The sequence below is a fragment of the Gadus macrocephalus genome, chromosome 4 (genome assembly GCF_031168955.1).
Source record: "Gadus macrocephalus chromosome 4, ASM3116895v1".
NCBI classification, from domain to species: domain Eukaryota; kingdom Metazoa; phylum Chordata; class Actinopteri; order Gadiformes; family Gadidae; genus Gadus; species Gadus macrocephalus.
The window spans coordinates 32,783,190-32,808,992 of NC_082385.1; the positions used below are offsets into that span (position 1 = coordinate 32,783,190).

The 25,803-nt window shown below is 45.0% G+C and overlaps 2 protein-coding genes across 2 annotated transcripts in view; both read left to right on the forward strand.

The window, feature by feature from the left end:
• LOC132455344 (protein NLRC5-like) overlaps positions 1-11,344 on the forward strand; it is a 227,474-nt gene extending 216,130 nt beyond the window's left edge. Inside the window, exons 29-35 of the mRNA XM_060049154.1 lie at positions 1,604-1,774; positions 3,152-3,325; positions 5,183-5,356; positions 6,753-6,926; positions 7,470-7,643; positions 7,820-7,866; positions 9,361-11,344. Of these exons, the coding sequence (XP_059905137.1) occupies positions 1,604-1,774; positions 3,152-3,325; positions 5,183-5,356; positions 6,753-6,926; positions 7,470-7,643; positions 7,820-7,866; positions 9,361-9,896 (1,450 nt within the window). The 3' untranslated portion in view covers positions 9,897-11,344. The remainder of the gene's footprint in view (positions 1-1,603; positions 1,775-3,151; positions 3,326-5,182; positions 5,357-6,752; positions 6,927-7,469; positions 7,644-7,819; positions 7,867-9,360) is intronic.
• Positions 1-25,803, forward strand: part of LOC132455346 (NACHT, LRR and PYD domains-containing protein 5-like) — a 132,662-nt gene that overhangs the window by 102,771 nt on the left and 4,088 nt on the right. Inside the window, exons 13-22 of the mRNA XM_060049158.1 lie at positions 17,542-17,658; positions 17,996-18,109; positions 18,358-18,471; positions 18,546-18,665; positions 20,201-20,314; positions 20,706-20,819; positions 22,978-23,091; positions 23,821-23,934; positions 24,150-24,216; positions 24,402-24,627. Of these exons, the coding sequence (XP_059905141.1) occupies positions 17,542-17,658; positions 17,996-18,109; positions 18,358-18,471; positions 18,546-18,665; positions 20,201-20,314; positions 20,706-20,819; positions 22,978-23,091; positions 23,821-23,934; positions 24,150-24,216; positions 24,402-24,627 (1,214 nt within the window). The remainder of the gene's footprint in view (positions 1-17,541; positions 17,659-17,995; positions 18,110-18,357; positions 18,472-18,545; positions 18,666-20,200; positions 20,315-20,705; positions 20,820-22,977; positions 23,092-23,820; positions 23,935-24,149; positions 24,217-24,401; positions 24,628-25,803) is intronic.

A 25,803-nucleotide genomic window follows, 5' to 3' on the forward strand; every position in this document is an offset into this window, starting at 1 on the left:
ACATTTTAACCTTGTTCACTACGTTTGGTTACATGGACACTGTTTGGTTTTAACCGTTAGGATGCGTTGACACAGAGACGTCCGGGTCATCTGGGGGAAGGGTGAGAGGTCACGAGTGAGCAGGTAAAAGGAGAGAGAGGGAAGAGACAAAGGAGGAGAGTACTTAATCCTTTGTAGAGATCGCCCAGCTAAATGATATTTAAGCATTTACTTATTAGTTGTAACCAGTAGCGGCACCATATAATTATGATTGCAGGAGCTACGGGGGGCTAGATTGTTTATAGCAGAGGCTGATATATTTTGACGCAAAAAATATTACTACACACTACAATATGATACGAATCAAACATTCAAATCACACAACAAGCAGCAACGGTCATCAACACTTACACAAATGAAAAATATGATTTCATCGTTCAGTTTTGTTACATATAAGTCAGTTCGATGTCTTCATTAATGATATATATAAATTAGAGCTGTCAAGCGATTAAAATATTTAATCGTGATTAATCGCATTAATGTCATAGTTAACTCACGATTAATCGCAAATTATTTTTCTATGCTAAATATCCCTTGATTTTTTTGTCCCATAATTCTTCTCATTTTAATTCTCTTATCAACATGGTGAAGTGCATCGGCTTGCCTTGTGCAAATGATTTTTTATTGATAACAACATTGGCATATACTGATCAAAACAGGACGATACAAAAAAAGAGCCTATAGTGCAATTAAACGACTGCTTTGAACAAATGCAATTTGAACTTTGCAGTCAGGCTACTGCTTCTTTGTTTTGAGCCAAAGAAAAAAAAAAAAAAAGTTTTTTTTTTTTTTTTTTAATAAAATAATTGCGTTAATCGCGCGATAAATTTTGTAACGTCGTTAAAATTGGTTTGCGTTAACGCCGTTAATAACGCGTTTAACTGACAGCTCTAATATAAATATATATATTATTATTATATTATTGTGGCGATCATGGCCGGCTTCACCACGTGCCGCATTTGATCCTGGGAGGGTCGGCGGCACCGAGGCAGTCGTGGTTGTGTGCGATAGGATGTGTGTTTCAGGTGTGTGTGTGTGTTTACATAAAGTCTCTCTCAGGGTGGTGTGGATAATGGGACACGAGAGTGTCAGACTCTTATAACATGGGCTCCTGTCTGGTCGTTCCCGTGCTTCTTGCCACATTATTATTAAAAACATTTAAAATTAAATTAAATATTAGTCATAACAAAATGACTTGGGGTTTTGGGAGGGGGGGCTTGGCCTGTTTCAGGGGAGCTCAAGCCCCCGCTAGCCCCCTCCCCTTGTAACCGCCGCTGGTTGTAACCCTAATAAACAAAACATCTCTGTAGATGAACTATAGCATGTATTACAATACAACACAAAAAATACATAATACTTCAATAAAAAGTAAAATTAAAATACTATACGAGTCTCAAACACTGCAAAAAACTCCAATATTGAATAAACATAAAGATCTAATGTATATATTAGTTAAATTAATAAGACATCGACTCAAATTTAAGATTTTTAACACAAGTCCTTCATTATGTTGAAATTAAAAGATCGAAGTTACTTTAACGTGTTCTATTTATTGTGTGTTTAGGCTGAATGGCTGTCGTCTGTCAGAGGAATGCTGTGAAGCTCTGGCCTCAGTTCTCAACTCCAGCTCTAGTCTGAGAGAGCTGGAGCTGAGTACCAATGATCTGCAGGATTCAGGAGTGAAGCTGCTCTCTGCCGGACTGGGGAGTCCACACTGTACACTGGAAACTCTCAGGTCAGTTTCACTCAATGGTCAAACAGTTCCACCACAATTTCCCCATCAGAGGACCAGTATTGATCTGCTGTGCCCCAGTAAAATCTCCCATTCGAGTTTTAACAAGGTCCATATTTGACAGTGGATTAATTTAGTTTGATAATAAAGGTCAAATAATGGATTATTTTCTAATCCACAACATCAAAGAAACGCAGTTTAACCCAAAATACAAGCTGAGGCGCGCACCTTGCGGTCCGGGTCCGTACACCGCGGCGTGCACATTACTGTCCGTGCACGGCAGTGTGCATGTCGTAGACGGTGCACCGCGGCGCGCACGCAGCAATCCAGTGATCCTGGTTAATTTAATAGTCTCATAGATAATTGCTGCCTTTTTTTTTCACATTTCCCATCCATGCAGTTTAGTGTTAAATGTTCTGTAATTAAAATAAACATTGCCCGGATGTACACACAGCGTTGTTTAGATTTTTTTAGTCAGAGAATCTACGTAGGCAGTGTATTCCGTAACCAACCCCCGTTTTGAGTCACTGGATCCATCCCCCCTCTGCGCTCCGGGACCTCCCACTTTACAAATTAACGTAAGCACTGATGGGGGGTCTGTTTCTGTTTTTACCACCAGCGCCGTGACATCTCTTTCCTCACCAACCAACTCTCCATCCTCCTCCTCCTCTTCCTCCTCCTCCTCCTCCTCCTCAATCAAATACCTACTAATAATAACCGGCTGCTGATTGGATAATATACTCTAATTAGGATTAATCTTCTTCTCTGGGTCATCCTGAATAGTGCATTTCTTTACATGCTCTTGAATAGTGCTGCGGTGACATTTAAATGAAACTTTGCACAAAGTACAAACCAGTGTTTCAGTTTTCTGATTAAAGCAGAGTGTCTTCAGGGGAACTTAAGTGGGTTGTGTTTCCCAATAGAGCGATCAAGCTGGCGCTGCAATACTGCCGCGCTTTAACCCAGCACTGAACTAAACCTTGGCAGTCTGCGTGCATCGCAGCGCCATTACCACTCATCTTATCAAACACAAGACCTCAATCTGTCTCTATTTGTGTTGCCATGACAGTAAAAGGTGTACCTTGGATTCAGTTTGTTAATGATGGTATGAGGTGTTTTTTTTTATATATTCCTATTCTATTCATAATCATGTAGTCAGACAGTAAGGTGGACTTTAGAGAAAAGTTAAATAATGTTTTCTTCTTAGAACTGAGTATTTTTATGGACATTTTCTGGAGTTTGCTGAATCTTTAGTTATCTGAATTCTAAATTAGTCATATTTTAAAGATCTACTGTATTGACATTTAGGTTAACTAATAAAACATTTCAAATGCAAAATGAATCACAGTTCCTAACGTATTCTATTTATCGTGTGTGCAGCCTCAATGGCTGTGATCTGTCAGAGAGATGCTGTGAAGCTCTGGCCCCAGTTCTCAGCTCCAAGTCCTCTAGTCTGAAAAAGCTGGACCTGAGTACCAATGATCTGAAGGATTCAGGAGTGAAGCTGCTCTCTGCTGGACTGGGGAGTCCACACTGTACACTGGAAACTCTCAGGTCAGTTTCACTCAATGGTCAAACAGTTCCACCACAATTTCCCCATCAGAGGACAAGTATTGATCTGCTGTGCCCCAGTATTGATCTGCTGTGCCCCAGTAAAATCTCACGTCTGAGTTTTAACAAGATCCATATTTGACAGTGGATTAATTTAGTTTGATAATAAAGGTCAAATAATGGATTATTTTCTAATCCACAACATCAAAGAAACGCAGTTTAACCCAAAATACAAGCTGAGGCGCGCACCTTGCGGTCCGGGTCCGTACACCGCGGCGTGCACATTACTGTCCGTGCACGACAGTGTGCATGTCGTAGACGGTGCACCGCGGCGCGCACGCAGCAATCCTTTGATCCTAGTAATTTAATACTCTGATGGATAATTGCTGCCTTGTATTCTTTTTTTTCACATTTCCCACCCATGCAGTATAGTGTTAAATGTTATGTAATTAAAATAAACATTGCCCGGATGTACACACAGCGTTGTTTAGGTTTTTTTAGTCAGAGAAGCTACGTAGGCAGTGTATACCGTTACCAACCCCCGTTTTGAGTCACTGGATCCACCCCCCCTCTGCGCTCCGGGACCTCCCACTTTACAAATTAACGTAAGCACTGATGGGGGGTCTGTTTCTGTTTTCACCACCAGCGCCGTGACATCTCTTTCCTCACCAACAATTCTTCATCCTCCTCCTCCTCCTCCTCCTCAATCAAATACCTACTAATAATAACCGGCTTCAGATTGGATAATATACTCCAATTAGGATTAATCTTCTTCTCTTGGTCATCCTGAATAGTGCATTTCTTTACATGCTCTTGAATAGTGCTGCGGTGACATTTAAATAAAACTTTGCACAAAGTACAAACCAGTGTTTTAGTTTTCTGATTAAAGCAGAGTGTCTTCAGGGGAACTTAAGTGGGTCGTGTTTCCCAATAGAGCGATCAAGCTGGCGCTGCAATACAGCCGCTATTTAACCCAGCACTGAACTAAACCTTGGCAGTCTGCGTGCATCGTGTGGTAGAAATTAAGGAGTATATTCTATGGTAAACCATGATTATTATGAGGTCTGTGTGTCTAATAGTGGAGAAACACACGGGGCCTGGGTGTCTGGGTTCAGAACAGATGGTGCCCCTAAAAAGGAGCAGGACGCTACGGGGATAAGGCATGCTGACCTCAGCCTTGTGTTTTGGGCTATCTTTGTTGACCATTTGTTGTCTATTTGCTGACCATTCAGGTTAAGATGGATTTATGACTGAGTGGAGGCAGACACCTCAAGGAGAAGCTGCTCTGTTTGTGTGTATAAAAAGACGCCGCAGTTTGTGAACGACAGTGACTCTATAGATCCTACTCGGCTGTTATCGTTGTTGTTCTTCTTCACGATAAAGTCTTTTGTCAATTCTTGCTCCGGACCCCTCGTTTTCATTTTACTCTCTCTCTTGAATTAGTCTAAGTGTTTTATATCTCGGTTTATCTACGACAATCGCAGCGCCATTACCACTCATCTTATCAAACACAGGACCTCAATCTCACTCTATTTGTGTTGCCATGACAGTAAAAGGTGTACCTTGGATTCAGTGTGTTAATGATGGTATAAGGTGTTTGTTTTATAGATTCCTATTCTATTCATAATCATGTAGTCAGACAGTAAGGTGGACTTTAGAGAAAAGTTAAATAATTTTTTCTTCTTAGAACTGAGTATTTTTATGGACATTTTCTGGAGTTTGCTGAATCTTTAGTTATCTGAATTCTAAATTAGTCATATTTTAAAGATCTACTGTATTGACATTTAGGTTAACTAATAAAACATTTCAAATGCAAAATGAATCACAGTTCCTAACGTATTCTATTTATTGTGTGTGCAGCCTCAATGGCTGTGATCTGTCAGAGAGATGCTGTGAAGCTCTGGCCTCAGTTCTCAGCTCCAAGTCCTCTAGTCTGAAAAAGCTGGACCTGAGTACCAATGATCTGAAGGATTCAGGAGTGAAGCTGCTCTCTGCTGGACTGGGGAGTCCACACTGTACACTGGAAACTCTCAGGTCAGTTTCACTCAATGGTCAAACAGTTCCACCACAATTTCCACATCAGAGGACCAGTATTGATCTGCTGTGCCCCAGTATTGATCTGGTGTGCCCCAGTAAAATATCACGTCTGAGTTTTAACAAGGTCCATATTTGACAGTGGATCAATTTAGATTGATATTAACGGTAAAGTAAAGGGATTATTTTCCAAACCACAACATCAAAGAAACGCAGTTTAACCCAAAATACAAGCTGAGGCGCGCACCTTGCGGTCCGGGTCCGTACACCGCGGCGTGCACATTACTGTCCGTGCACGGCAGTGTGCATGTCTTAACCGGTGCACCGCGGCGCGCACGCAGCAATACTTTGATCCTAGTAATTTAATACTCTGATGGATAATTGCTGCCTTGTATTCTTTTTTTTCACAATTCCCATCCATGCAGTTTAGTGTTAAATGTTCTGTAATTAAAATAAACATTGCCCGGATGTACACACAGCGTTGTTTAGGTTTTTTTAGTCGGAGATGCTACGTAGGCAGTGTATACCGTTACCAACCCCCGTTTTGAGTCACTGGATCCACCCCCCCTCTGCGCTCCGGGACCTCCCACTTTACAAATTAACGTTATCTCTGATAGGGGGTCTATTTCGGTTTTTACCACCAGCGCCGTGACATCTCTTTCCTCACCAACCAACTCTTCATCCTCCTCCTCCTCCTCCTCAATCAAATACCTACTAATAATAACCGGCTGCTGATTGGATAATATACTCTAATTAGGATTAATCTTCTTCTCTGGGTCATCCTGAATAGTGCATTTCTTTACATGCTCTTGAATAGTGCTGCGGTGACATTTAAATGAAACTTTGCACAAAGTACAAACCAGTGTTTTAGTTTTCTGATTAAAGTGTCTTCAGGGGAACTTAAGTGGGTCGTGTTTCCCAATAGAGCGATCAAGCTGGCGCTGCAATACAGCCGCTATTTAACCCTGCACTAAACTAAACCTTGGCAGTCTGTGTGCATCGCCGCGCCATTACCACTCATCTTATCAAACACAAGACCTCAATCTCACTCTATTTGTGTTGCCATGACTGTAAAAGGTGTACCTTGGATTCAGTTTCTTAATGATGGTATAAGGTGTCTGTATTATTATATTCCTATTCTATTCATAATCATGTAGTCAGACAGTAAGGTGGACTTTAGAGTAAAGTTAAATATTTTTTTCTTCTTAGAACTGAGTATTTTTATGGACATTTTCTGGAGTTTGCTGAATTTTTAGTTATCTGAATTCTAAATTATTCATATTTTGAAGATCTACTGTATTGACATTTAGGTAAACTAATAAAACATTTCTAATAACAAATTTCAAATGCAAAATGAATCACAGTTCCTAACGTATTCTATTTATTGTGTGTGCAGCCTCAATGGCTGTCATCTGTCAGAGAGATGCTGTGAAGCTCTGGCCTCAGTTCTCAGCTCCAAGTCCTCTAGTCTGAAAAAGCTGGACCTGAGTACCAATGATCTGAAGGATTCAGGAGTGAAGCTGCTCTCTGCTGGACTGGGGAGTCCACACTGTACACTGGAAACTCTCAGGTCAGTTGTCAGCCTCTTCTTCAAACTGGTTATTCTAGCTTCCAGTAAGTGCTGCTCCTGCCTCATTTCTGTTGCTCTTTTCTCTGCTGACAAAACACTCCCTGGTTCTACACAATGTTAGAACCTGTGAAGAAACGGTCTTAGCGTACCAAACACAGCAGACTTCTCCTGACTCTAACCAAACAATATCTCATTGAGTTGTAGCTATTGAGAAAGGAGCATTTGTTTAAGATCCTGTCACATCCAAGTGAAGTCAGTTCTGCTGTCTGTGATGTCATCTCCCCACTTCCTCTTCCTGTTCTCAGACTCTCAGGGTGACACAGCTTTGTCTCCATGAAGTATCAATAAAGCTTTTACTTGTCTTCAATGTTGAATGAATACACTTTATAAATGTGGTTACTTTAGTAGAAACTGCTCTCAACCAGATACAATAAAGTGTGTGTGTGTGTGTGTGTGTGTGTGTGTGTGTGTGTGTGTGTGTGTGTGTGTGTGTGTGTGTGTGTGTGTGTGTGTGTGTGTGTGTGTGTGTGTGTGTGTGTGTAGCTTGTCTGGCTGCCTGGTCACACAGGAAGGCTGTGCTTCTCTGGCCTCAGCTCTGAGCTCCAACCCCTCCCACCTGAGAGAGCTGGACTTGAGCTACAATCACCCAGGAGACTCTGGAGCTGCGCTGCTCTCTGCTGGACTGGAGGATCCACGCTGGAGACTGGACACTCTCAGGTATGGAGAGGACAGCTCACCACTCAGGGACAAAGAGTCCTTCAAGGATTCAAGCTGCTGCTAGATGAAGTGGTTTGAAGAGGCAGCTGTCACTCATGTTGTTTAGAACGTGATGAGACGGCAGATGATGAAGGTAAATGTTTCAACATGCTGCTCTCACTTTGTTTCCCCCCCAGTGTGGAGCACGGTGGAGTGTGGAGGCTGAAACCAGCTCTAAAGAAGTGTAAGTGTCTGTTTGATTCATCACATCACAGACTCACTATTGAGATGGAAAGTCCATCCACACAGCAGGAAGTGAGGTCACATCCTACTGGGAATGAAGATGATGGCTGACATCATGTATCTTACGTATATTAATACTGTCCACCATCACAGTCACCGGGCTGAGGGGGGTGGGGGGGTGAAGGAGAGGGGGGGTGACCGGGTTAGGGGCCGGTGAGGGGGAGGGGAAGGGGTGAGAGAGAGGCTGAGGGGGGGGGGCTGAGGGGGAGGACTAGGGGGGAGGGGGAGGGGGGATGACCGGGCTGAGGGGGGGCTGAGGGGGAGGGGGGGTGAAGGGGCTGAGGGGTGAGGGGGAGGGGGGTGACCGGGATGAGGGGGGGGGGGGAGGTGGAGGGAGGTGACGGGGCTGAGGGGGAGGACTAGGGGGGAGGGGGGGGGGGAGGGGCCGGGCTGAGGGGGGAGGAGTGTGGGGGTGGGGGGGTGAAGGGGCTGAGGGGGAGGACTAGGGGTGAGGGGGGAGGGGCCGGGCTGAGGGGGGAGGAGTGTGGGGGTGGGGGGGTGAAGGGGCTGAGGGGGGGGTGACCGGGTTTGGGGCCGGTGAGGGGGAGGGGGCTGAGGGGGAGGCCTAGGGGTGAGGGGGAGGGGGGTGACGGGGCTGAGGGGGAGGACTAGGGGTGAGGAGGAGGAGGGGGGGGGGGGGGGGGGGACCGGCTGAGGGGGGGCCGAGGGTAAGGACTAGGGGTGAGGGGGAGGGGGGGACCGGCTGAGGGGGGGCTGAGGGGGAGGACTAGGGGTGAGGGGGAGGGGGGGTGACGGGGGTGACGGGGCTGAGGGGGAGGGGAGGGGGGGGACCGGCTGAGGGGGGGCTGAGGGTGAGGACTAGGGGTGAGGGGGAGGGGGGGTGAACGGGCTGAGGGGGGGATGAGGGGGGGATGAGAGGGAGGGGGCTGAGGGGGGGATGAGAGGGAGGGGGCTGAGGGGGGTTGGTGAGGGGGAGGGGGCTGAGGGGGGTTGGTGAGGGGGAGGGGGCTGAGGGGGGTTGGTGAGGGGGAGGGGGCTGAGGGGGGGATGAGAGGGAGGGGGCTGAGGGGGGGATGAGAGGGAGGGGGCTGAGGGGGAGGGGGCTGAGGGGGGTTGGTGAGGGGGAGGGGGCTGAGGGGGGGATGAGAGGGAGGGGGCTGAGGGGGAGGGGGCTGATGGGGAGGGGGCTGAAGAAGAAGAGAGAGCGATCACAAAAAGAAAGAGAATAAAAAGAAGAAGAGCAGCCTGGATCCAAGGAGAGATGTTTGTTGTTGATGTTTTCATAATATTGTTGTTGATGTATTCATAACGTTATTGTTGAGGTGTGTGTATCTATGTATGTGTACATATGTATATGTATGTATGTGTTCATATCTATGTATATGTACACAGAGCGCAGGAGAACAGTACTAGTGATGATGATGATGAGGATGAAGAGCGGTTCAGCAGCTCATCATGTCTGGTTCTCCCTCAGATGCCTGTGACCTCACACTGGACCCCAACACGGCCCACAGACGACTCTCTCTGTCTGAGGACAAAAGGAAGGTGACGCGGGTTGGAGAGGACCAGTCGTATCCGGATCACCCAGACAGATTTGACTCCCAGCCCCAGGTGTTGGGTAGAGAGGCTCTGACTGGCCGCTGTTACTGGGAGGTAGAGTGGAGAGGAGGGGTTGGTATAGGAGTGACATACAGAGGAATCACAAGGAGAGGACTGGGTGGTGACAGCGGGCTTGGAGGGAACAACAAGTCCTGGGCTCTTCATTGTTCTGATGGTGGTTACTCTGCCGGGTACAACGGTAGAGGGACAGTCCTCCCTCTCCACCCCGCTGGCTCCACCAGAGTAGGAGTGTATCTGGACCGGCCTGCTGGCTCTCTGTCCTTCTACAGAGTGTCCTCAGACACACTGACACACCTCCACACCTTCTGCTCCTCCTTCACCCAGGAGGACCTCCTCCCGGGGGTGGTGGCATGGGGGGAGGGGTCATCAGCCTCTCTGTGTCGGTTGTAGAAAAAAAAAAGGGACCTCCTGACTGAGCATGGCCCCTGATACACACACACACACACACACACACACACACACACACACACACACACACACACACACACACACACACACACACACACACACACACACACACACACACACACAGGCCCCCCCCCCCAGAGCCCAGGGAGGAGGTCCTGTGTGTCTATAACTTACCTGTACGACCTTACGGCTCAGCGTCCTCCTCCCGGGGCTCTGGGGGGGGGGCCTCAGCTGTGTGTGTGTGTGTGTGTGTGTGTGTGTGTGTGTGTGTGTGTTAGTCAGTGTGTGTGTGTGTGTGCGTGTGCGTGTGCGTGTGTGTGCGTGTGCGTGTGTGTGTGTGTTAGCGTGCGTGCGTGCGTTTTTCGATTGCCTGTTAACCATGGTTACTAATATTCACACTGGTTTCAATAATACATTTGATGGTATTTCCCATCGTTGCTGAGCAAGAGTTTCGTTCTAAAGTTCAGTGATTGAAACAATAAAAGCCCGGGCTATGGAAGTGTTCCGGTACCACTGTCATGCACCGACCCGATGTCAAGTGGACCGGGTGGAATTCACTGCGGGTCTCTCTTCTTATATCCATCTCACCAAAGATATTGTATTACTGTCCTTCTCAACACTCTCTGATCTCACTAAAAGGCTGGCAGCACAACACAGCAATAACGATGACATGCGCCGTGCGTAGAGAAGATAGAATACCCAGGTTGAATTTGCAACAAATGATTCTAAATCTGCCCATATATGGACACGCCAGAATTGTTGCATCTGTGGCTGCAGGTAATTTAATCACAAAGAAGTATACTCTACGGGGCTATTTTCATCATTATTATTATTATTTTAATTTTTTTAGACGGCACAGCGATCCGGGGCTATTCCCAAAAGATCCGGGGCTATAGCCTCGAATGCTCGAATGCTGTAGCCTCGGATGGGTTCTTCAATCTGATTGGTAGTCACACTGGAGATTAGTTTTCCCCCCCTTTTCGGGGATAATGTTCCCCGTTTTGATCTCTGACGTTTGGTTCACTTTTTTATCCACACCTTCTGTCCTCAGCGTCTCTGTAAATTATAGTCTCTCTCGCTCTTGCTCTCGCTCTGAGTCTGATGACACACGTGAACACAAACATGCATATGTGAACACACACACGCGTATATTACCACACACACACATGCAAGCGCACACACGCATATATGAATTAACATAAAGACACACATATAAACATACTATACTATATAGGAACCTAAACACGCAGGCACACAAACACGTGTATGTGAACACAAACAAACACGTATATATATGAACACACACACGCGCGTACATATTATAAACACTCAAATATACACGCAGACACACACATGCAAACGCGCGCACACATGCACACGCCGCACGCGCATCTATGAACACACACTTACTCAAGTTATGAACACACACACTTACTGTTTCTGATTGATTGGTGGTAAATTGTAACATTTTTATGCTACAATATTGTGTCTATTTTCAGACGTCAACAGTTTCATACTGCGGGGCTCTGATATCAGTTTATATTTTGATAAGCCTCACATGATGTAAAGCCGATTTTATATTATATTCGTAATGCAAGCGGTCGAAAAGCTATAGATCATGTTGTGATCACTTTAAACTGAGTATTGATTCCTTGTGTTTTGTGGGGAAAAACACAGCAGCAGAACATGTTCAGTTATCAAAGATATGTGCACACATGTTTATGATTAGTAATGTCTGCTGCTTCTATTGATTGAGTCCTTGTGTTTATTGTGTTCATGTAAGGGACTGTTCTTCTATTGTTTGAGTCCTTGTGTTTATGGTGTTCATGTAAGGGACTGTTCTTCTATTGTTTGAGTCCTTGTGTTTATTGTGTTCATGTAAGGGACTGTTCTTCTATTGTTTGAGTCCTTGTGTTTATTGTGTTCATGTAAGGGACTGTTCTTCTGTTGTCCTGGTTAATAAAGCATAATGGTGATAAACAACTCAGTGGATCCACTGAATGTTCTCTTGTGTTCAGCAGAGGATCAGTTTACACTTTAAGGTCGGGGTTCACTGAATAAAAAGCACAACAGAGGCTTCGTCTACACAACATTAATAACCAGGACACCAGCAAGTGCATTTCCACCTCAGACTCATACGCCCGATGAGGGACGGAGTATGGAGAGAGTTCTAGAAGCGAGCCGACAGGAAACAGCCCAGCTACTGGCGTCTCTCCAGAGACGAGCCTTGCAGGCTGGTTGATGCACCACCTCCCCGTCTAACAGGACCCTGAGCCTCCATGTTGAAACACACAGAGGTGTGTGTTTGAGGCTCTGAGCTGCAGAGGAGGAACCTCTCCTTCTCTGGGTGCGTGGGAGGGGGCAGTAGGATGGACGCGTCTGATAAATGAGTCGATAGTAAGATGTGAGGTCGTTTATCAAAGCCATGCTTCAGTCCTGTCATTGCGTGGGGAGCCACTAGGGGGCGGTGAATCCACCTCGGTGGGGTTCACCTTCTGACCAACAGGACCAGGGGGAAGGAGACTGTGTGTGTGAAGTGGCAACCTATTTGCACCTCTTGCAGGACGTTTCTGTCCTCGTGTTTTCCGTAAGGCAATAAGCGCCAAAAAAGTAATCCAAGAAGGAAGCGAGGCAGATGGATAAGGAAGAATGCAGCGCTTTATTCTCAGAACATAGTGAACATACATTGAACAAATAATAAACGTTTCCAAGTAGAATCCTGGGTCACCTGACAGTAATACAGAGGAAGAAATCACTTTTTTATGCTTAAATGACGGTTATCTACGGTCAGAAAGCCGTTGCTCCCGTCATGCTCTGAGAACTCAATTAACTCAGCAGAGATGGCTGAGCCAGGCGCCCACATGGTTAATTTACTGCAGTTTACTACAATAAGCTATGCTTTACGGCAGTATACATTTGTGGTAGAAGGAAAAAATATGAGCGCAATAAAACCTGCTCTATTGAATAGACATAAATAAGATGTATCAAAATATCAGATAATTATTAATTAATAAGCTTAATTATTATGAATAAAAGCAAAATCGAAGTTAACAAATTGGGCACAAAGTGTGAACATATACCTCATCGTCTCCATTGCTCTAAAGTGTGTGTGGTGGAGGTGTTTGGAATGGTTGAAGAGCCTTTGGTGCTCAACACACACACACACACACACACACACACACACACACACACACACACACACACACACACACACACACATACACACACACACACACACACACACACACACACACACACACACACACACACACCAACAAGCGAGCAGAAGACCAAACGCAACTAAATGAAGAGCAGACTGTACAGCTATAATGAAAGGTTCCTTCAAGGTGGGTTGGTTAAAGCGTGTTCATCCCTTCACCACCGAGTGTTGGAGAATCCGTTCATCAGCTCCATGGACTAGAACGGCCTTTTAGGACGGGGACCGGGATTCAGAAGGAGGATCTCCAGGGGGAGATAAGAGGACTCCTCGTCTCAACGACCAGAACACGACTTCAGTCTGTCACCAGAGAACCACGGAGCACACCCCAACGTTCCCCTCCAGGCATGGTGACGCCTCAGCCACAGCCCCTCCACCCCCTCAGCTGGAGGGGCACAGCTCCAGGTCATAAAGGGTCTTCGTCGGGGCCAGTCCAAGGTGGTTCTGATCTGAGGGAGCCATCTCCCAGGTCCAGCTGGCCCCGCCCATCACTGTTCAGCCTGAGAGAGGCTTCCATCTCGGGGGTTGGAGTGAACACCGTCCACAGAGAGCTTCACCTGGTCCAGCAGAGTCCTGGTCAGCCTGTTGCTGATGGAGGGTCCTGCTCCTCAAGAGCCTCCACCCTCCACTGGGGGGTCTCCTGAACCCATGACCTCCTCCTCACCTCCTCCCCAGAGTCCTCAGGCTAAAGCGGCGCGCTCTGTGAAGGCTTCTCCTTCAGGAGACCGCTGGACTACAGAGGCATGACCTCAGAGACGTTGAATCACCCGGGGACCCCTTCTGGAGACCCCCTGCATAACCCCTCCCCAGTGTGGGGCGCCACTGAAGAACGTTGTTCATCATTGACCTCTCTGGAGGCCCTGAAGGTTGTGCTCTGTCCTGGGTGTCCTGGAGGAGAGCTGGGCGTGGCTGGTGGGGTGGTGTTGGCATGAGGACGTGTGTGTGGGTGACCCTCACTAAATCATGAGAGTATCTCATCCAGATAGAATTACGTGTTTGTGTGTGTGTGTGTGTGTGTGCGTGTGTGTGTGTGTGTGTGTGTGCGTGTGCGTGTGTGTGTGCGTGTGTGTGTGTGTGTGTGTGTGTGTGTGTGTGTGTGTGTGCACCTTGCCTTGGCCATTCCATACCTGTCAGTAAAGGGTGTAAGTCACACCCAGTAAAGGGTGTGAGGAAGGAAAAACACAAGATGAATCCAACCCAACGAGATGACTCATTTAAGAGGAATGAATGAAGGAAATAGTAAACTAAATACCTAGTCTGTTATAGAATCACACGCCAGTACAACATGCTAACCCTTACTGAGTACTCTGTACTCTGAGTATCTTGTACTGAAAAGAGAAATCATCCATCTATTGTATAGATTCTACTGATTCATACGTTCACACTGATGCAGATCTAGTGTTCATATGAACAAGGTGGTGATGTCTTTAAAGGATGGAGGAGGATTGTACATGGAGGAGTTCAGCAGACACAGAGCAGAGGAGGCCTTTTCTACGTGATGTGCTTCTATTGATGATGTTTATCTGTGTCTTTATTGATAACATGGTATCTTTGTTATGGTGGTTATGCTGTACAGAAGCAGCTGACTCAGTGACTGAGTGTCTATACATGATGGTTGAACCATCAAGTGTCTCTTGGTTTTTCTCTGAGCCTCTACGCATCACAGCTCTCTGTTCATCGTTCATATTTTAATAAAGTTATTGTTCTTGGATCAGCCACCTTAGCATGTTAGTTCATGTCTGGGAGGAGCATGAACTGGGAGGGGAACTGGTCCAACTGGTTGGTTCATCATTTCCTTGTTATGAGTCAGACGGTTTGGTGTGGATCACTTCATCACAGCAGGAAGACGATGAGGGGAAAAACGGTCTGTCTAGCTACTGGACCAGATAAAATGAGACGGAGAGGTAATAAAGTCTATCGGCACGAGGACCTTGGATTTATTAAGTAAAGTGGCAACGGTTATACAGAGTCATAAAGCGTGAGAAATCGAATATGTCTAAGTCCCTAATCAGCGCTGATGGTTCGTCTGGAGCTTCGCCTCCGTGGAAGGTCTGCTTCAGAAGAAGGTGAAGAGTCCCTGTGTGATGCAGTCTTATGCTGTATCCTCCTCTCGATGAGGTGTGTGCGTTTGAGGTGTGTGCGGTTCTGTGTGTTTTGGCTCCCAGGCCCTGAGAGAGCTTCGTAACGGGGAGAGTTCCTCGTGTCTCCGATGTGATAAATTAAAACGGGGAGTGCCCCCCTGAAATGTCTCGTGTGTGATAATTTAATGTGGCTCTCAGGCCCCTGGTGTGGGCAGAGGTATCTCTTGGTTCCTCCTAACGGGGAAGAGCTCTCAAAATGTCTCCTGTGTGATAAATTAATGTGGCTCTCCCGTTCTGGAGATGATACTGGTGCATTGTCTGAGTGTCCACCATCTGCCTGCCTGGGAGATGGGGCCTTCAGCTCCGGCCTTGACCTGACTATATATTATCATGTTTGTGTGGTTGGGTTAGAGCAAGAGTTGACTATATTATAATGTGTCCATGTGATGTGCTCATCAGGCTAGGGTAGGAGTTAGCTATATTTATAATGTACATGTGATGTACTCAGCAGGTTATTTTTCCCAACAACGACAAGGTACTGTAGGTACTCTGATCCGTGATAGATCAAAAATATGAATAACTTTTAATCATATCAATAGGGTGATGGTTTGTCTCCTGTGAAACCATGGTTATAAACCTTATTAAATGTATGGATGCAAATGCTATTTGTCAAAATTGCTATTGAATCATTTTGATTCCTGCTCTGCAGAATGCTACGTGTTAGACTGTGGGCATTGGGGATCAAACCCAGAACCTTCCAGCCTGGAGTCAAGCGTCAGGTTGAGGTTATAATGACTGTTTCCTCTGATTTAGGATTTGTGTCCTGTGGGGACTTTGAAGGTACTTGATATAGAATGCACAGTTTTTATATGTGTAATGCAGTAGTATGATAACATTATCATGACCTTTGAGGTGAAATAACTCTGCCGTGACCGCCTCAACACACAGGTCACTGGTGACGACGGTCCGCGTTCTTCAGATCAGCCAATCCCATTGACATCCTCTCACCAGCAGGTGGTGATGCTGTGCACCTTTTCGAGGGTTTCAAAACGGACCCTTTGTCAAATCATTTGGTTTACTACTCTCAAGACGTGTAAATGATTCAACGTCTTGAGACGTTGAATCATTTAAACGCAAAATGTTCTACTTTACTACAGCTGGAGTAGAATCACAGACTGCAGCAGAGTAGACCGTTTGTGACTTTTAAAGGGTAGGATGTTAAACGTGGCAAAGGTGAAGGTGTGTGTGTGTGTGTGTGTGCGTGTGCGTGTGCGTGTGCGTGTGTGCATGTGTGCGCGTGTGCGTGTGTGTGTGTGTGTGTGTGTGTGTGTGTGTGTGTGTGTGTGTGTGTGTGTGTGTGTGTGTGTGTGTGTGTGTGTGTGTGTGTGCGTGCGCGTAGTTTCGTTTTCCCCGAAAACACGTGACACTCACTGAGAGGCGCGGCTCCTTGACTTCCTCATCTGACGGTCCGTCGCAGCGAGCAGCCCTTCCTCCGCTTTTAAAACCTTTCACCTGATTAACTCGTTTTATGAACACTTTAACGTCCATTTTTCCCCTTACATTTACACAGTTTTATACCGTATGGACGCATTTTAATCCCGGAGTAGATAAGGTAAGGTAGGTCGACAGTTGACTTCCGTTTATATTGTCTTAAGGTTACTGGTATATAATAATGATCAACCAGTTTACTACCGTTTATATTGTCTTTAGGTTACTGGTATATAATAATGAACAACCAGTTTACTACCGGTTATATTGTCTTTAGGTTACTGGTATATAATAATGAGTTTACTGTCGAGAATACAACGTTAGTTCATGTTTTACTTCATTTCTGACCCGTTCGTTTGTCTTGATGCTACTCCAATTAAAAGCAGGACTGTCAGAAGTCCTTTGAATGTGCTGATATGTAAGTTAAATATGTGTACGTAGTGACTGGGGATTTACAGTTTAATAGAGCTCGTAAGTACGCCACTTCCGGTAGACCCTGTCGTGGGGTTCATATTTATGATCCATGACGTGACGTCCATAATGCTTTAGTGTGACGCAGTCACAATGATCTTCTCAGTTCAGAAGGAGTTGTGTTTGTGTCCAGGTCTCCAGTCTTCTATGGATGAGGAGAGAGAGGATGGGGATGGGGGTTCTACCTCTAAGACCACTCTGTCTGGGGAACATGGCCGCCGGAGCAAAGCTAAGAGGTAGGAAGAGAATCTCTGTCTGTGACTGTTGTCCATCTCAGAGCTCAGCAGTGATGACTCCATCATTAGTCTGAGAAACAGGTGTGTGTGCGTGTGCGTGTGCGTGTGTGTGTGTGTGTGTGTGTGTGTTGAAGCCCAGAGCAGCAGCAGAGAGCAGACTCCCCTGGACCCAGCTGTGTCTCCATGAAGAGTGACCGGTCTATGGATATACCTCCTGAGCTTAAAGATGGACGCCCCTCCAGAGAGGAGAGGTAGGAGTTTCAAACAGACGATGAAAACAGACCGGTTTGTTGTTATAAGACTCTACTGATACTGTGTGTGTGTGTGTGTGTGTGTGTGTGTGCGCGTGTGTGTGTGTGTGTGTGTGTGTTGAAGCCCAGAACAGCACTTACAACATGTAAGTGCTTAAATGCCATAATAACTTTTTCTGCCCCCCCCCCCCCCCCCCCCTTAAATTTCCATTTCAATAAACTGAGAAAGATTATTAAAATCAAAAGTCATGAGAAAGTAGTTGAGTAGTCCTGCAATAAATGATCATTGAAACGACATCCACAAATCCTAACCTCCAAATGTTTTCTTGTTTTTCAGAAGGTGGCAGCAGAGAGCAGACTCCCCTGGACCCAGCTGTGTCTCCATGAAGAGTGACTGGTCTATGGATAAACCTCCTGTCTTTAAAGATGGACGCCCCTCCAGAGAGGAGAGGTAGGAGTTTCAAACAGACGATGAAAACAGACCGGTTTGTTGTTATCAGACTCTACTGATGCTGATGTTTACAGGTCAGGAAAGAACAATAGTGTGTGTGTGTGTGTGTGTGTGTGTGTGTGTGTGTGTGTGTGTGTGTGTGTGTGTGTGTGTGTGTGTGTGTGTGTGTGTGTGTGTGTGTGTGTGTGTGTGTGTGTGTGTGACGGTTGTCCATCTCAGAGCTCAACCAATGCTTTTGGTTTTTCTAGAGTCCGGCAGCAGAGAGCAGACTCCCCTGGACCCAGCTGTGTCTCCATGAAGAGTGACCACTCTATGAATCCACCTGTTAAGTTTGAAGATGGAAATCAGTCAATCGAGAAAAGGTAAGGATTTACCAGATATAATAAAGATACAGCTTCTATTAAGCATCCATAAATCCTGGTTCTTGTTTTTCTAGAAGAGTCCAGCAGCAGAGAGCAGACTCCCCTGGACCCAGCTGTGTCTCCATGAAGAGTGACCACTCTATGGATCCACCTGTTAAGTTTGAAGTTGGAAATCATCAACCTTCAAAGAAAAGGTAAGGATTCAGCTAATAAATCAGGCCTATTAAGCTGTCCTCTCATCATTTTCATCTGGCGTGCAGATTATTAATCAGAACATAAACAATCAGGGTCAATTACACCCTGGAGAAAGATGTTCCTGAGCAAGATTGAGAGCTAGTTTAATTTCCTCCAATAGGATACCCTTCTGTCCAGTTAGCCCCTCCCCCAGGACCCGCCCTCTCTGTGCGTAGGCCGATATCTGTCTCTGCTGTGGCAAAGCGTTGCGAGAGCCACAATGGTAGGGCTACAGGTACACAATGGAAATCGCCACTTAAACTGGGAGTGGATAATGATATATCTATTCACTAAGGCGGGACAATGCCCTGTGATGAACCAATGCATGGACACGCCATCTGGTCGAAATAGTTGTCATCTTGACGCAGTACAACAAGCAAACCTATGACATTTATTTGTGCAGACAGGAAATGATGATAGCCCTTGGAATTAACAATGAACACCAATGCTTGTTTGGTTGCCCTAAATTCAGCTCGCACGTCCGTCGTAATTGCCGCCGTTAATGCAAACAGATGCATATTGTTTCAGAGAACGATCTTGATAATGTGTTTACTGTCTACCATCATAACAGCACAAACAAGCCTTATCAAGCGGTAGGACACACTGCTGTCAATCAAACATGGGCAGCGTCAGAGACATTGGAGGGGACTCAAACTCCAAGGAGAGCTAGCCTGCATCCCTTGTGCAGACCACTCTATATCACAAACCATTTTTAACAATTCTTCTTTTGATAAATACACACAAATATTCACAGTCAAAGCGAGGCTTCAGGTATGCCTAACAAAGTTAAACCTGTCGATCTGGTACCCTCGCTCACCATTATGTATGCACCATGCACATTGCACACCGGGTTTATATTGTTCTACTTTTGTTGGGATGACCACCTGAGTCTCATGCAGCACTTTATTAATCTGTACCCTATTTGTTTTAAAACCTTTAAAAACATATAGAAAACCCCTCTTCCATCTCCTCTCTCTCTCCCTGTCCTCTGTCTGCATCCAGGCTTGATTGGTTCGTGGCTGAGGCCGTTTATTCTGCTGTTTGAATTGTTGTATGAATGAAATCAATTATAAGACAACTTGTAGCAGACTTTACAGGTTTAATGTTTAAAGGTTCAATGTCTTTCAAACTGCCCCATTTATTGAATCAGTTTAATTGATCTTTGGAGGTGAGGTGATTTATTGAAACAAATAATCCATGAAGAACAACACAGGTGGGTAGAAATGTAGAAACTCTATTTTCTATGTTAGCTAAACTCATTGTGAATCTGTGACTATGCACAGTATGAAGGATACTTAGTGTGTTTTTACGTCAACATAATAGTGCTTAAGTGCCATAATAACTTCATTTTTCAGCTCCCCATCATATTTATATTTCAAAAAACATAAAAATATTATTTAAATGGCAAGTGAGATATTAGTTGGGTAGCCCTGCAATAAATGATGATGCAACGATATCCACAAGTCCTAACTTCCAGATGGTGTTTGTTTGTCAGAAGGAGGCAGGAGAGAGCAGACTCCCCTGGACCCAACTGTGTCTCCATGAAGAGTGACTGGTCTATGGATATACCTGATAACTTTAAAGATGGACGCCCCTCCAGAGAGGAGAGGTAGGAGTTTCAAACAGACGATAAAAGAGACAAGTTAGTTGTTATCAGACCTTACTGATACTGATGTTTACAACTCAGGAAAAGTGTGTGTGTGTGTGTGTGTGTGTGTGTGTGTGTGTGTGTGTGTGTGTGTGTGTGTGTGTGTGTGTGTGTGTGTGTGTGTGTGTGTGTGTGTGTTGAAGCCCCGAACAGCACTTACAACATGTAAGTGCTTAAATGCCATAATAACTTTTTCTGCCCCCCCCCCCCCCCCCTTAAATTTCCATTTCAATAAACTGAGAAAGATTATTAAAATCAAAAGTCATGAGAAAGTAGTTGAGTAGTCCTGCAATAAATGATCATTGAAACGACATCCACAAATCCTAACCTCCAAATGTTTTTTGTTTTTCAGAAGGTGGCAGCAGAGAGCAGACTCCCCTGGACCCAGCTGTGTCTCCATGAAGAGTGACTGGTCTATGAATAAACCTCCTGTCTTTAAAGATGGACGCCCCTCCAGAGAGGAGAGGTAGGAGTTTCAAACAGACGATGAAAACAGACCGGTTTGTTGTTATCAGACTACTGATGCTGAAAATAAATACATCTGAAATTATAAGGTAATATGCCGTGTTGATTGTATTTGACAAAAGAAGGCTATTATGACGTGGTAGGTTCGGACCTTTCTTGGAAGGAATTTTTAGCAACTGGACCTTGTTCAATTTTAATTGAAGACCCCTGTCATATGCGATATGAACGACATTTATCCAGAGTGGGCCAAGCGCGAAAGAAATTGCCTGTGTGATCCTGTCTCTATTGTTTTGTGTGATTTGACTGGCAGTTTGTCTGCTTATAGGTCGGAATGAAGCGGCCACCGATTATTGACAGGATGGGTACTTTATTCTACCAGACTCGTTCGCTTCTTCACTAGACACACGCGCTACCGCTCGCTCTCCTCGCTCGTCCACTCACTCGCTGACGTCACTCACACACGCATACGCACACTGCCATTCTCCCGCACACACATATGCTACTCGTAACACTATGCCTCGTTATTGCGACGTTCATGTTTTTCCTCATCTATTGAAAGTCAGGCTATTAAACATGTTGCATTCTATACGGCCTGATTATGTCATTATTTAAGCTACATAGCCTAATAAGAAGCGCTAATAAGGATATTTGAATAAACCAACCAAACAGTTAAAGGGGCCCTATTATGCCTACTAGCAAAAAGCATCCTCCAACTGCAATCTTTGGTTATTTCTTTATTAATTTAGCTATACTTTAATAGTATTCTTTCGGTTCAAATCTGTTCAGTGTTCCAAATTATTTGTTATTAAATGTTACATTAAGATAATTGGTGTTTAAGTGTTGTTTAAATAAAATGCTTTTTAAATTTAAAAGAATCGTGGGATGTATCGAACCGTGGGTCAAAAATCGTGATACAAACCGAATCGTGAATTTGTGTATCGTTACAGCCCTAATATATAGAAAACCCCTCTTCCATCTCCTCTCTCTCTCCCTGTCCTCTGTCTGCATCCAGGCTTGATTGGTTCGTGGCTGAGGCCGTTTATTCTGCTGTTTGAATTGTTGTATGAATGAAATAAATTATAAGACAACTTGTAGCAGACTTTACAGGTTTAATGTTTAAAGGTTAAATGTCTTTCAAACTGCCGATTTATTGAATCAGTTCAGTGTTTCCCACAGACCAAGGACCAATGTGTGGTGCGCGGGGGGGGGGGGGTGGCAGCGTGCACGGCGGCACAGGCGCAGCACGGCGACGCGGCCGTCAGTGAGTGTGCATGTAACTCCGCGTTTACATGCGGACACATCTGATTCGCATAGATGTGGAAGAACAGCTCAATCGGAATAGAAAAGTATCATATATACGCCTCAATCGGTTCGGAATACAATTCTATGCGGAATAAAATAGGTGGTGTAGTCCTCTATAAATACTTCCGATTAGTTTGGGGTTTAACTTGGAGCAGCTGCAGTAGTTCGCAATTGGTCCACTCCGTCTGTACTTTAATGCACACCGAACCTTACCGCTGTCAAGGAAATTGAATTTATTGCCTGATTCACGTCTTTGATATTATCACTCCGTAGTAGTTAAAGTAGTCCGGTAACTTATCAACCCCAGCGTGTCCGGTTGCTAAGCGACGGGTGACATCGGTGGGTTCATGTGTTAGCGTATCGTGGCTCTCGCTACGTGTGTGTGTGTGTGTGTGTGTGTGTGAATGACAGGGAGAACGAGTGCTATGCAGAGATGAATGGACGGAACGATTTTTAGATTTCCAAATCGCAAAAAAAAACAAAACAATGGTCTATGTATGGGAAACACTGCAGTTTAATTGATCTTTGGAGGTGAGGTGATTTATTGAAACAAATAATCCATGAAGAACAACACAGGTCTGTGTAGAAATGTAGAAACTCTATTTTCTATGTTAGCTAAACTCATTGTGAATCTGTGACTATGCACAGTATGAAGGATACTTAGTGTGTTTTTACGTCAACATAATAGTGCTTAAGTGCCATAATAACTTCATTTTTCAGCTCCCCATCATATTTATATTTCAAAAAACATAAAAATATTATTTAAATGGCAAGTGAGATATTAGTTGGGTAGCCCTGCAATAAATGATGATGCAACGATATCCACAAGTCCTAACTTGATGGTTCTTGTTTTTCAGAAGGAGGCAGGAGAGAGCAGACTCCCCTGGACCCAGCTGTGTCTCCATGAAGAGTGACGGGTCTATGGATATACCTCCTGACCTTAAAGATGGACGCCCCTCCAGAGAGGAGAGGTAGGAGTTTCAAACAGACGATGAAAACAGACCGGTTTGTTGTTATCAGACTCTACTGATACTGATGTTTACAGGTCAGGAGGAAACAATAGATTGTGTGTGTGTGCGTGTATGCGCGTGTGTGTGTGTGTGCGTTTGCGTGTGCGTGTCCGTGCATGTGTGTGTGTGTGTGTGTGTGTGCATGTGTGTGTGTGTGTGTGTGTGTGTGTGTGTGTGCGTTGAAGCCCAGAGCAGCAGGAGAGAGCAGACTCCCCTGGTCCCAGCGATCAAATTAATGAAATTAATATTAAGACGACTTGTAGCAGACTTCACAGGTTTATGTTTAAAGGTTCAATGTCTTTCAAACGGCCCATTTATTGAATCAGTTTTAATTTATCTTTGGAGGTGAAGTGATTTCTTGAAACCAATTATCCGTGAAGAATAACACAGGTCTGTGTAGAAATGTAGAAACTGACGGCTCTATTTTCTATGTTAGCTAAACGCATTGAGAATAAACACTCCAGGCACAGTATGAAGGGTACTTAGTGTGTTTTTATGTCAACATGTAAGTGCTTAAATGCCATAATAACTTTTTCTACCCCCCCCCCCCCCTCCTTAAATTTCCATTTCAACAAGCTGACAAAGATTATTGAAATCAAAAGTCAAGAGAAAGTAGTTGAGTAGCCCAGCAATAAATGATCAAATGAAACGACATCCACAAATCCTAACTTGATGGTTTTTGTTTTTCAGAAGGAGGCAGCAGAGAGCAGACTCCCCTGGACCCAGCTGTGTCTCCATGAAGAGTGACCGCTCTATGGGTATACCTGCTAACTTTAAAGATGGACGCCCCTCCAGAGAGGACAGGTAGGAGTTTCAAACAAACGATGAAAACAGACCGGTTTGTTGTTATCAGACTCTACTGATACTGATGTTTACAGGTGTGTGTGTGTGTGTGTGTGTGTGTGTGTGTGTGTGTGTGTGTGTGTGTGTGTGTGTGTGTGTGTGTGTGTGTGTGTGTGTGTGTGTGTGTGTGTGTGTGTGTGTGTGTGTGTGTGTGTGTGTGTGTGTGTTCTCTGCAGACACCAGGAGAGGTCAAAGGTCACCAGTGCTCAGTCTGTACAGCAGCATCAAACAGAGCTGATCAAGGTGTGTAAATGTCCACCAAGTCATCTGACTTCAGCTCTACATGATCATTAGAAAGCATCTCTTGTGGAGCTCATCGTCTCCAGGCTTCCCTCTTCAGACCAGCGGGACGTGATTCCAGGACAGATGCTTCTGATGACCTCAGTGAGTTCAGAGTAAAGTTCTCCTTGATGTTTGGTCTGTTCCAGAGGGCTGAGGAGAACGCACACGCTTTCCTAGACAAGGAGATGAAGAAGCTCTGGAGGGATCTCTTCACAGATTACCCACAATGCTCAGAGAGTCAGAGGGAGGAGGAGGAGTTGGATGCTAAGAACGAGGAGCAGAGGAGGCGCGCCATACAGGGAGTGGTGGACATCACAAAGCTCTGCCTGATGGAGATGAACCAGGAGGAACTGGCCGACACACTGTGGGGCAGTAAGAGACTCTTATTTTGAAGACAGAGGAGACAATTATTTTGAAGCGCGGAAGACTCTTATCTTGAAAACAGAATGAATATGTATATTTAGAGTAGTATGAGACTCTTATTTGTTCTGTTTAGAAATACCATAATCTAATTTAGTGTTAAGTGATTTCTTCATTAATAATTCATCAATGTGGAGATATCTTTCTTCTTGGGCGTTCAATGGTTTGATCCAGATATGAACTGTTATTGTCGGTCGATCAGGTTAAATGGTTTGATCCAGATTAGGGATGGGCACGAGTAGTAAATTCCAAACTCGAGTGATCGAAGGAATTCCTCGAGGATCAATCGAGTACTCGTTAAATCAAATCTATTTTTAGAATGCAACGCATCTGCAGCAGGAATAGGCCTGATGATGAATGGCAATATTACCAACCAAACATGTAATGCTTATTCTCCATCAAAACAGTAAGAGTTATCAGAGTATTCATTATTTATTTTTGCAAACGTTCTAAACACATTTTCCTTACAAAAATAAATATGCGTCTCACAATTTAAATCACGTCGAACCAAGGCCTGTAACAGTTTAAAAAAAACGAAACAAGTAGCCTAACCATTGCAAATAATTTAAAGCTGCAAATAAAACGGCAGCAAATGGACTATGGAAATACTCAGCGTTGTGATCTTCTCTACACGCCCGGGATTACAGCTGCGTCTTGCGGCGGTGAAAATAGCCGACACACCTTCACTTTCACCGTTGCTGCGGGTCTGCTTTCCCGAACTCACCGTTGTGTTTCAGGAGCATATGTTGCCGCATAGTACTTTCTGGTAGCTCGATTTCGCTTGGCATATTTTACATTTCACCTTATGATCTCCTATTTCTTTAAAGTATTTCAATTCTTTGCTGCGCTTTGCTTTAACCGCCATCTCTTAACTTTTTTAATTCTGGCGTGCCTGCACACGGCACGGAACGCGCCTTGGAAATGGATGCATTTAATTTTCTTTGTGCCCACGTCATGCGTTAGTGGCGCTGACAGAAAATTGATACATTTGCTTCAGAAAACTTTGTTTGTGTGTGTATATGCAAACTCGAGTTTGCCTGTCCACCAAACAAGTTCATTTGTAACGAGGAGTACTCGAGTAATCGATTCCTCACGCCCATCCCTAATCCAGATATATAGGGTTATTGT